Source organism: Mus pahari, chromosome X, assembly GCF_900095145.1.
Source record: "Mus pahari chromosome X, PAHARI_EIJ_v1.1, whole genome shotgun sequence".
Classification (NCBI taxonomy): Eukaryota; Metazoa; Chordata; class Mammalia; order Rodentia; family Muridae; genus Mus; species Mus pahari.
Genome location: NC_034613.1, coordinates 38584328 through 38597505, shown reverse-complemented (window position 1 = coordinate 38597505; position 13178 = coordinate 38584328). Strand labels below are relative to the sequence as shown.

The following is a 13178-nucleotide window of genomic DNA, read 5'->3' as shown; positions in this document are numbered from 1 at the left end:
TTTGGGAAACAATAGATGGGAGAGATAAAATTTTCATGAAATTTGAATGAAAAGAATGTAAAGAGACATGGCATTGATGTGGGTCAAGTGTAAGTTATAACTGTTTCTAAAAGACATCAGATAACTAAGCATGGAAATGCAGTTCTGTGATCACAGTGTATGGAGTCTGAGGTAGGAGAATCCTGAGGTTGATGGCAGCCTAGTCTGTATAGCATGTTTGTGGCCAGCTTGGGTATAGCGAGATCATGTTTTAAAAATATAAGGGCTAAGGTGTCATAGCAAGGGTCCTAGGTTCCACTTACTGCTCTGAAATAAAGAAGGGAGGAATGAGAGAATGAAAGCTGTGGAGGAAAAGAAAGATACACTGAGCTGGGGTTTTAGTGCAGTGGTAGATGTCCCCTTAAGATTGTCACTAAGCCAAGCACCAGGAAATGAGTGTGAAAGGCAGGTACAGTGAGGTTTTCTGAAGAATTTTCTTTCTTCTATCCTCAAGTTCTATGGAGCAATCCCAGGGCCTTTAAGACCAAGCAAGTGTTCCTTGCTGTTTCTGTGCATACTTCCAGTCTTTCTAAAGGATTTTCTTCAGACTGGAGAGAGATGGCAGGACTGGTTAATTGTGGTTCATCAGATTGGAGGTCATGTCAGAGGCAGGGGAGAATTGAGTGGGCTTATTTAATTGATTGATAGGAGAAGAATTATACAAAATTGTATGTTCATGAGTATTTTGTATCTTAATGTAAGAAATTGCATGAGTGTGTGCATGTGTGTGTGTGTGTGTGTGTGTGTGTGTGTGTATGTGTTTTGAATGAGTAACTGGGAGAATGCATAAGTGAACATAAGTGCTTATGCAAACCATCAAGTGCTAACATACCTTTCTTGATATGCTCTAAAATGGAAGAATTTTGGGATGTAGAAAATGTTATTAGAAGGCCTTTCTCTGAAATCAAAAGATGTGACATATGAATGCAGCAGATTGTTTGGCTCATCAGTAAAATTTGGTTGGGTGATTTTGATATTTGAATATCTTTTGGTGTGTGTCCAGTTAAAATATCTCTTCTTTTAAGAAGGTGACTAGAACTATAAGATTAGTGAATAATTTCACATATAACCAACACTTTCTGTAGAAATTGTCACTTCATAGGAAAAAGGTAGTAAGTATATTTTCATTTTTTGTTACTAGAAAGCTATATTTACATTTATATGCATATCTTATTTCTGTTTCACTTTATGTTTTTTGTTTCCTTTGCATCATATTTAGGTAAAATGGTAACTTAAGAGCATTTAATTACTGAATATGCTATATACACATAAATGACACCATATCTGCCTGTTATTAGTATTCTGTAATTCCTCAAATTCATTTGCTTAAATGGTAGTAATTTAAAGTAACCACTTTCTTTTCAGCTGTATTTTGGGAACGCTGCAATGAATTACAGGACATTGAGAAAATTATGGCTCAAATTGAACGTGGAGAAGCAAGAATTCAGCGAAGGATCAGTATTAAGAAAGCACTGGATGCCAAAGTACTATATTCTATTTCAGTTTATTAGTAGATTATTATATTTGCTGTAGTGATTAACTTTGACTTGGTATTGCATATTCCATTAAAAGGGCAATTTTTGTTGAAACTTACAGATTGCAAGATACAAGGCTCCATTTCATCAGTTGCGTATTCAGTATGGAACCAGTAAAGGAAAGAACTATACTGAAGAAGAAGACAGATTCTTGATCTGTATGTTACACAAAATGGGCTTTGACAGAGAAAATGTATATGAAGAATTAAGGCAGTGTGTACGGAATGCTCCCCAGTTTAGATTTGACTGGTTTATCAAGTCGAGAACTGCCATGGTATGCATTCCTTTTCTTGCTTATTTATTTTGGGAAAGTTCGCATTTCAAAGTTTCTCTTTTACTCTGTTCCTCCAATTGTCAACATTTCATTCTATTAGCTTTCTCTCCCATCTCCTTCAACATAGAACTAGATATACATATGCACAAAGTAAAAGAAATATCAGAACATCTATATTCAGAAACACACCTGCATTTTATGTTAATAACAATTTGTTTATGTGATGTATTTGTGTAAGTGTATTTATTTATGAACCATTTTAAAGTAAGTTGCAGACAACAAAATTGTTCATTGTAGAATCTTCAATGTAGATACTTTAACATATAGGATGATTCCTAACATCACCCTCAGGCCTTCACTGCACATGCACAGACAATGGGCCCACTCATATGCTAACACACACACACACACACACACACACACATGTACACACATGTGCACACATACATGCATACACACACTTGCACAGGCACATACACATATGCCTTCCCCTTCCCAACTCATGGAAAACAAAGCGAGGAGGGCTGGAAAGATGACTCATTGGTTAAGAATAATTGCTGCTCTTCCAGAGGACCTGAATTCAGTTCCCACTAGCTCACAACCACCTGTAATGCCAGAACCAGGGCTTCCAATGATGTCTTCTGGTCGCTACATGCATTCACATACATGTGACACAGAGAGAAAGACAAATATGTACAAATAATTAGAAACCTTTAAAGTGAATAATAAAATAAAAGAATATATGTCTCATAAGAAGATCTTTCTACATAATAACTACAATCACATGCAAATATTAGCATTCACTCAATAATACAAAATCCTATAAACAGACATTTTTGGCAGTACTCCAAATGTCTCCTTTTGCAGCATGTCACCAGGAATACTGCATCAGATTATCACACTACTTGTGATGCTAAATTTGGTCACTTGGTTTATGCTATAATTCCCAAGGTTCACCACTTTTTATGGTACATTTTCCCTTTGTAACTAATCAGGTGACATTTGAGAGTGTAGAGATGACTTGAGGATTTGTTTTCAGTGAAAAGAGATTGTAGCCCTAGCTGGGTCTTCCTAAGAACATTATAAGAAAGTATAGTTAAGTAAAAGTTAGCTTATTTCTTGCCTCTGCAATTTCCTCTATAGCTTTCCAACATTAATTCTGTTCTTTGTAAATTCTACTGCTCCTGAACAGCACTGTTTGTGATGACACTCAAATGTATGCAGCTTATAAACAAACAAACAAACAAACAAACAAACAAACGGATTTATTGACAGGTTTTCAATTTGTAGCTGAAGCTGGCTTGGAACTTGCTCTGTAGCCCAGGCTGTCCTTGAGTTAAAGCTCTTTCTACATTATCCTTCCAAATCCTGGGATTACAGGCTTTCCCACCATGCTCAGCCTCACGTGAAAACACTTTTAAGGTTGTCATTGAAGTTCTTTCATGAGCCAAGGTCATTAAAACAAAACTAGAGTTATATTGCCTAAAACTATAAAGAGCCTAAACCCAACAATCCCAGCAGTGGTTTTGTGACTAGTTGTAAAATGGCATCCATTTCTTAAATTTTTCTCATAAATATTTTATTTTCTAAAAGTTCTTTGGGGTATGAAAAAGTGCTTCATATTTTTTTTCTGATTTATTTTATACCTTCAGCTCACACTGATGAATAAAAGGGAAAATATGTGTTGTTTTGTTGAAGGCATTGTTTTGGAAAAGGCTTTGCAATATTATTTGTTCAAACATTAATAAATACATCTTTACCATCAAACATACAGATGACATAATTTTCAGAGAGTTAGCAAGTAAATCCAGGATCTGTGAGAACTTAGGCTAGTTGGAATAATGTTTTAGTTGACATTTTTAGCATTGTATTCAAATGGTGTATTTATGTGAAAGGACATGGAGAGATGTGTACATTACTACAACACAGAAGGATTGAAGGAAGAATGAAAAAGAGAAATTAATCTGCAACACAAAGGACCATGACCGGCCTTAGGGACAGAACAGTTGTTTGATAGGGTTCTTCGGATCATTAACATAGATTATTGAAACAAATTTAGAATTGCTTTTTTAAATTCTCTTTTGGAAATAAGATTTTATTTTGACTGTGAGTTAGTTTGTCATCTCATTCAGGGAATCCATGAATATGCATAACAGATGACTCTTTTCAAAGCCACATATTTAGCTTTCTAGCCACTTGTTTTTTTTTTTTAATGTAATGACAAAATTTAGGGCAGCACCAATGATTTCTAAAAGAAAAATGCTTAACTGCATTTTTCAAGAAATCGCATTTTCAAACATACATGCCCTTTTATGTGATGAAACATTTATTGAATTCTGTGATATTTCAGTGATATTTTACTAATTTTTAAAAGGTTGAAAGATTGATGTTGGGTCTCGTTTCTTCAGTTATTAAACTAAGGCAATAGGATGAAAGAGATTGAAGGTGCAAGGAAAGACTTACACTGTTAGTAATAAGATGATCTTAGAACTAAATAGCCTTCATACTCAGTCACAGAGGGGGAAAAAGCTCCAATATATTAACAACCACTAGATGTCTCTGAACTCCCTTGTAAAGAATTTTAGTTTTCCTCCATCTTATTTTTTTTGAGACATTTGCCTCCATGCCTTTTCTTTTTCTAGATATTTAAATTTTCAGAGCATATTTGCTGAAAGGCAGAATTAACTATATGAGTGGTTACAAATGTGGACCTGTATTTTGTCTATTAAACTGGGGAATGCCTGTATCCTTTATTACCATTTAGAAAGTAGAATTTCTAATTTTTACAGACTCATTAAAAATATAGCCATTTATTTTATAATTCAATATGTTAATTTAAGGGCTTTTTTAGGTAAAATTTTCTCTTATGCTAAAATTTGATTTCTCTTCTAACTAGTGGACAACTTTTACTTGTATTTCTGGAATTAGAGAACAAGTCATATATTTAAAATATGCATATATTTATATCATCTTTTTACATTACATTAATATCAATAGTTATAGAGTTGTAAAAATGGTTTATTAATATCTGTAGATCATCTTCCTCCATATTTTTAAAAATAACTTTCATTTTAGTGAGTCATTTTCACAATCTAGGGAGAGAATCCACCTTCCTGAGAGAGGCAGCTGCGAGTTCTGTAATAAACAACATTGGAAAATCATTGAAAAATCTTATCTTTGAGATACAGGATGCAATTTGATTCGTTTTGTGACTATAGCTGTGTTTAAATTCAAATCTTTCTAATGATTGAACTCGGCTTACTAAAAAGATTTTTCTTTCCCAGACACATCACTAAATAGTGTGAAATCTTTCTTAGAAAAAAAATGTAAGAACATTAATAGTTATATTTTATGTGCTAATCTCAAAGTACTGAATTCATGACATCTGACTTAACTAACACACACAAAGTGCCTAAAGGAATGAATCCCCACTTTCAAATATGCCACACTTTGAAAGGCTTTCACTAAAGGGTGAAGATTTCGAAGCTCTTCTCCATTTAAAACTGCTGGCTGTACAAAAGAGAAAATAAGATTCACTTCCATCTCTCTGTGCTAAAAAGATCGTGAATTTTTCGCAGAGAAATTGTGTGGTCTTTAAGTAAGTAATCAGCCTCTATTGAACTCCATAAACAAGTAGGAAGCATATGCTGAACTCGGATTTTTAAGCTCAGAGCATATGAATTGCCTTCCACTCTCATCTTGGTGCTGGGAGATCCTAGAATAGGACCTTAGTATTTGGTTGTTCAAAAACTACTAATATGCTTTACTTATGTAAGATGTCTTTTATAGGATGCTGACCTGTCTCCTTATCAACATTAGCTCATTAATTTTCTTGCTATCTCTGTTCATTTATTAGTGACTGATGGGACATAGCATGTTGAAGAAAATCTGAGACTTCTAAAGGCCATTAAAACATTGATCAGTTCATTGGACAGTGCACATGGGAAAGGAACCTAGCCTTCAATCAGTAATGCCTTAATCTTTCTTAGTTTTCTTCTAGGTAGTTAAAGAATAAAAAGTAAAATTTAATTCTCAGAAATAAACATTCATTGATAAAATGTTTATTGTTTCCTCTATAGGATGACTTTGGTTCTTAATTTTAGTTAAAAAAAATTTTACCTTTCAATTGCTGAAGAACATTATTTTTCCTCATCAGCCAGCTCAGGAAGCTGTGTGTTGCTTTGCCCGTGGCCAAGAACATTACAGTTGAAGCTGAGTATTAGTAATTAATCATTACAATTACCCTGTCTTTTGTAGTAGTTTAAATGAGTTTTGGCGATAGCATCTCAGAGAATCACACACTGTTGAATACTGGGTAATAAAAATTTCATGTTATTAGTTTGTTTTCAAATCACAACTTTATTATTAATGAAATTGTGCCTTATTTAAAAGTAATAAAGTGACATTTCTTATTAGAACTGTAGGAGAAAAAACTACTTTCTAGAAATTATTGTTATAGCTTTTTATGAACTTGCTTCCCACTTTATATGGTTATCACAGTGGCTAGTAAATGCTAATTAGGTTACTGGTTCTGCACAGAATACTTTTCTAAATGTTCAAACTAGTCAGAAAGGATGTTTCTTTTTAGATACTTTAGAGGAATAAAAGGGAAACAGAAATTTCCTGGTTGTTCCATAATCACAGTGATGCTTTGTTGCTTATGACTCTAATATATTACATTATTACTTAACTACATTGAATATCTAGTGTTGATATTTTAGAAGACTGAGTTCTTAATGAAATATAAGAAAGATTAACAATATGCTGGCAAAATCGATAAATTATAAATGTTCTGATGGGTTCTTCTTGGTTATGGAAGTGTATGTGACCTAAAAGTGGAAAGAAAGCTTAGGAGTAGGAGGGCAGAAAAAGGAGGGTCTGATTGGGAAGAAGTGGAGGCCGAGAGAAACAACAAAAACAAATTTTGCTTAGAAAAACACAATAAAACCTAATTCGTTTTAAAGTCAAGTACATTTTAACTAATAGGAACCTGTTCACTTCCCTGTGTTTGAAAGACTAGAATATTCCCTCTCTGCCTTGATTTTGAAAATGTCTTAGAATAGAGAAGGTAGTGATTAACTTTGCTATGTGGCAAAGGAATGAGGGAAATAGCTTCATAGAAGAGGTGCATTTCAATTTGTGGAAGCAGGATTATACAAAAGGGATAAATAAGCCCAGTATATTCCAAAAGTGGTAATGTATTATGGGAAAGTGGTAGAAGATGTAACCAGCAGCCAAGTGATGGAGAAAGCTGCGGTGCTGCATTGAAGACTAAATTTGGATCATTAGTGTACACAAAGTAGGAGAGACAATAACAGATTGTAGCAGGGCAACCCGATTTAGATATTGTAAACACAGCTCTGTAGATGTTTACTTCACTTACCAGCTATAGTAAAAACTCTCAAATTTATTTCTACCCTGTTTCCTATCTTATTTTGCTCCCTTTGACCAATGTACCACTGACTGTCTGTCCTTGAGTCATTTTTTTCCTACCAGTTTTAACCTCGAAGTGACACTGGTTTTATTCAAGGAGAACAACATGGGATCTTACCCAGAGTAGGCATTAGGTCAATAAACCAACACAGATGGTTTGGGCTTCCGTTTGTCTCAACCCCTGCAACTGAACAAGTTTTGGTGGGATCTAAGAAATTTCACCAATATGCTACAGTTTATTTCTGACCCTGTGTCCTGGTAGACTTTTGACCCTAAGTACTGTGGCTTTTATTTATTAGTATGTTTGAGTATCACTTGCAAATACCATTTGTGTCTACACATGTAGCTATAGTGTTTCATTTGTAATCCTAAGTTATTTGGACAAACAGAAATACAGTTAGTGTACTAAACAGGGATCATTTTGGGTATTTACACCAGTGTATCATTAGGTGGGATGTAACAAATTATTTCATAAAGTAACAATGTTTTTAGTTGACAGTACTTAAATAAAAACATCCCACCATACAAAACTTATTTGGATAATGTAGGCTACCTTTATTTGAACATGAACTTCCATTCAGTTGCCAACATTGTTGGGTTATGACTGTCTATTATATATTGCCATTTTTTTTTAGTATTACAGACATTCAAAAGTGTTTTCAGATTTGGGGAATATATTGCAGGATTTGCAGATGAAGATATTTATTTCAAATAAGTCGGGGTTTTTTTTTTGGGGGGGTGATATATATGGAGTACCTAAAAGAACAAAATGACAAAGGAAAAAAAATATCCTTTTTGTTATACTGAAAATCCTAGAACAAAATTCTAACCTTACAGAATTTCATGTACAAATTCAGAGACACACATGTGGAGTGTAGATGTTTTCTTCAATTTACTTTTTTTTGGTTCCTTGCTTATTCATCATTTTTGCCTTTCAACCCTAACATACAAACTGAAACCCACTACTTGTTTCATATGGCATATAGGCTAAGAATTATCTTTACACTTTTATAAAGAAATAAAAACCATGTTTTGACATCTGAAAATTATAATACAAAATTCCAGAATTACTATTTGTCCTTAAGATTTTATTTGAACACGGGTACGTGCTCAGTTGCATATTTTCAGTGACTAGTTACATTGTTACAATGGAAGAGATGAATAGTGTGACAGAGACTGTATCTTTTACAAAATTGAAAATATTCTCCACCAATCCCAGTCACCAATACAGTAACTCAAGGCATGAACCTGGAGACAGGATCTGAAACACAGACCACATACAAACACTGTTTATTGTGGGGTTTCAGCTGCTTTCTAGTGTAACCCAAGACCACTGCCCAGGGCATCCCCTACAGCAGAGGTTCTTAATCTTCCTAATGCAGTTTAATACAGTTTATCATGTTGTGGTGACTCCCAACCATAAAACTATTTTTGTTGCTATTTCATAACTAATTTACCTACTGTTATGAATTTTAGTGTAAATACCTGGTATGCAGGTTACCGGATACACAACCACCAAAAGGGTCATGACTCTCACGTTGAGAACTGCTGCTCTCCAGAGTGCTAGGCCTTTTCACATCCATTATACCTACAGATAATTTGATGAAGGCATTTCCTCAATTGAGGCTCCTTTTCCCATATAACTACAGTTTGTGTCAAATTGACCAAAGGGGGGGGGAACATGCCAGGCAGTAATATGTTATGCTGCCTTGAAATTTTCTCCACAGGTAAATCAGTCCATTAATTAATCTTTACTCAAATTTTATGTATGGTCTTATCATGTATACTATATGACGTCTATTCCAAGTTTTAATAGAATCCCCTTCTGAAACCTATGAGCACAGTCTTTAATCTCTCTATGCTTTTACTTGCATTCTGGTCTTTGGGACTCCCAGCAGAATCATTCATTAATCTCTCCTTATAGCATTCTTCTCTACCCAACTTCTTTCAATGTTTCCAAACTCCACCAATAAGCTGTCTCTAAACGTGTCTGAGGCACGTCACCAGATAGTCATAGTATGACTACATTTCTCAGTTATATTTTTCATTGTGATAATAAATGCAAGAGAAAAACAAGGAAGGAAAGATATAGTTGTGAACGCTTTCAGAGGTTTTAGCCCATAAAGGTAGGGAGGATATAGTGGAGCAGAGAGTATATTTTCTTTATTATGGCCAGGAAGGAGAGAGAGAGAGAGAGAGAGAGAGAGAGAGAGAGAGAGAGAGAGAGAGAAGAATGCCTGCAGGATATCTGACATGCAGCCACCAAAGAGGTCATGACCATCAAGTTGAGAACTGCTGTCCTACAGTGTGCTGGGCCTTTTCATGTTGGTTATTAATCAAGAAAACATCCTTCAGATCTTCTTCCCTGTTTCATAGTTGTATGCACATTCAGGTCAGGGTTTCCTATTTAATCCTCTATGAAAACACTCTCAAAGGCAGATGGAAGGTTGTACTCTACCAATCTGTGAGCTTCTCAACTCCATCAAGTTGACAGTCAAGATTAACCATCACAAGTATATTTATGTGTTATGCATCTTCCAAGAAATGTTTTACACGAAGGATGGTAAAGAGAGGATATTTACTCTAAACATGGGTTATTTGTGGTTCTACAGATGATTCTGGTTGAGGAAGCTGTCTTGAAACACAGGATTGTTAGGCAGAGAGGAAATTGGCTTGTTCTCTTTGACTATACAGGTTAGATATGGAACCCATTGATAGATATAAGGTAACAAATAACAGTGTTGCAGAAGGAAAGGTGTTTGAGGTTTTCAGAGTTGAAATAGTGAGGCTTAGAGGGTATCAAGTACTCTGACACTGGGGGGAATCAGATAGATGGCTAAGATGCATAATTTATTAGCAAGGATATAGTATTGAGGATTCCTGTATCAACTTGAACATTTTTTTAAATGTTAACCTGTTCCTAATTTTGAGCCTGAGATTTTTATGAAGAGCTAATATGTATAAATGAGTTTCTGAACACAAAAGACACATTGATTGTGTGTCTCTGCTCAAAATTTGTCACAGAGCTCCCTTTGCCAGGGAAATTATGTATAAGCCTTCAATTCTTTTTTTTCCCTGGGCTGTATATAACTTAGCCTTAGCCACTGCTATTACTTTGTGTATGGTTTGCCAAGTTGGCATCTACTAAACATTATTTCAGAACCAGAAACATGTTTTGTGTCAGAAAAATAGATTTGGGGCATGCTGACATTGAATCTTGCAAGCCACTGAGACTTCAAATCTACATTAGAATGCTAACAGCTTTGTGAAGTTTGTTTGCCTCTTTGAGTTTCCCACATGTGTGAACACAGAATTCTTAAACCATTTCCCACAGCTTCCAACCCAGCAGAACAGTTTTTCAATTTGTTGTTTCTTATTGTCTTCTGTCTCCCCTAATTGCTTTGGCATCTCTTTTCTGACTTCACTGTGTTATTTTTCCTTCTTCCAAATTCATTCCTAAATCAAGAGTGGGGAATCGGTGAAAGAGATAATTAGATTACAGAACTATAGAAGTTGTTTGACATTCCATGAACCATTCCCTTAACTTCAGAAAAATAGGAAGAAAAGAAACAGAGGAACTGAAGAGGACAAAAGTGCTTGTCCTCTCTTTGTTGCCTTTCTGAAGAGGGTTCTTTGTTCTTTGTTGTTGTTTTTTTGTTTGTTTTTGTTTTTGTTTTGGAGTAGTGAGTGACAGGTTCAAAGGAATCGTGGTGAGAATTTTCTTGTGAATATTTTGAATCATTTTGTAATAACTTATCTCCTTACATATAAGACTGTCTGAAAGTATTAGTATTTGTCCCTGAATCATTCATATGAACCATGAATATGTATCGAAAGATATCTGCAATTGCAGGCAACTATTACTTATTGAGAATAATAATAGCCAGGGGGTATAGCTTAATGATTCAAGAATCAGCTTTTTATAAAGAATCTATGTAGTCTCCCTAGAAACCAAGGATCAGATCTCATCAGGGTCAACATAGCCCTTTCTATAATAGATACATCGAATAACATGCTGTTTAATTTGTATGTGTATGTATTATTGAGTGAAACTATGATGAATATTTAGTCTGCATGTTCAATGTATTACCATTACTTTAGTAAGTAATCCAAATTACAGAGTTATTATTATCAGTTTATCTAATCTTGGGTAATTATGAATGTCTAAGAAACTTGAAAATTCTGATGTTGCATAAGATTGTTTTTGTTTTTAATTGGAAAACACAAATTTGTTAATGCGTAATATCTTTCTGGTTAGTCTATTGTTTTTTTTTTTTTTTGTTTCTTTTGGGGCTTGAGTTAGAGAGTATAAAATTTTTTGGTTAGTTGATAATATAGTCAATTTCAACATTCCCTATGTTGTGTGGCAGTTTTCTAGATCTTACTTAGATAGATAAAATTGTGTTTTAAAAGTATTTTTTTGCCATTTCTTACAACTTTATAGATTTTCTCAAAACTTAAATGATCAGTTTAGAAAAGTTGGGAATATAGACATGAGTTGCTATGGCAAAAGTGTCTTTAGAACTTTGGTGTAAATGCATCCTCTGCAGAATAAACAACTTTTTAAAGCAAAATTCATCACTGGTGCTATTTTCAGAGCTAGCTAATGTCAGCTACTAGTTAGTGTTCTTTCAGCTACTTCCAGTGCCTGCATCTTTATTACCAAGTACCAAAAATTTGTTTCAAGAGCTAGTTCAGTAGTTTTCTTGCTATCAGTGTTCTAAGTACTTTCTGGAAATATTTTATGAACCTTCTTATTATAGTAAGTGTCTAAGAATGAGATTGTTAAGTCACAGGATGTAAAATTTTAGAAATATTTTTTTTGCTATTTCTAATTCATTTTCTTGAAGGGAAGTGTATCAGTTTTCTACTCAATGCTGTGACAAAGAACCACAGACTTGATGGGGTAGGCAACACTTCTTTTTTTGTTGTCTTGTTCTGGGGACTAGAATCCAAGACTAAGGTGCCAACAAGGGTAATCTATTGGGTAGATGGCCACCTTTTACACATGATGAAAAGGTGATGGGAGGGTTAGTACCCTACCCCTTTTAACTCATTTAACCTTAAATACTCCTGTAAATTATGCATCTCTAAATATAGGCAGAAGATGGCATCAGATCTCATGGATTTCCTAAATATGACAGTTTGCACCTTAACTGTTTAATTTTGGGGAGAAAGTTTAGTTTATAAAAAGTAACATTGTCATTTAACATCAGTGAATGGAAGTTCTCATTTGCATCTTACTATAAACAAGTACACACACTGTACTCAAGTATGCACGAAGCATGGGCACGTCACTAATAATGTTATAGGAATGGCGTTATTTGGCTTCCCATTTCTTTGAGCCTTGGTTTCACAAAACAAATTGTGTGTATGTGTGTGTGTGTGTGTGTGTGTGTGTGTGTGTGTGTGTGTGTGTGTGTATGCATGAGTATTTCTAGACAGGTTGTGGAAGTGCTCTACCACTGAACCTCAGCTCTTAAAACTTATAAAAAAAAATCTTGTACCAGGCCTGGCGAGATGACTCAGTGTGTAATAACAGGTCTACATGTGCACAGACATGCATACAGGAAAACACTCATAGTATAAAATAAAAATAAAACCTTAATAATTCTTTGAAAGTTTGCTGAGTTTTCTATTGTTAGACTTTGATCATTTTCTTTCTTTTTTCTTGTCTTTTTCTTAATTGTTAGAAAAATGTTTTTTTGTTTGTTTTGAGTGTTTAACTGTTTTTTTTAAAATTTTTTTTATTTTCTTTATTTACATTTCAAATGCTATCCCGAAAGTTCCCTATACCCCCTCCCCCGACCCCTGCTCCCCTACCCACCCACTCCCACTACTTGGCCCTGGCCTTCCCCTGTGCTGGGTCATATAAAGTTTACAAGACCAAGGGGCCT

General features: G+C 34.6%; 1 protein-coding gene across 3 annotated transcripts in view; it reads left to right on the top strand.

Moving 5' to 3' along the window:
* Nucleotides 1–13178, top strand: part of Smarca1 (SWI/SNF related, matrix associated, actin dependent regulator of chromatin, subfamily a, member 1) — a 74722-nt gene that overhangs the window by 57973 nt on the left and 3571 nt on the right. For all 3 annotated transcript variants that reach the window (XM_021187516.2, XM_021187515.2, XM_021187518.2), the window contains exons 21-22: nucleotides 1405–1523; nucleotides 1636–1848. In XM_021187516.2, coding sequence (XP_021043175.1) covers nucleotides 1405–1523; nucleotides 1636–1848 — 332 coding nt within the window. The remainder of the gene's footprint in view (nucleotides 1–1404; nucleotides 1524–1635; nucleotides 1849–13178) is intronic.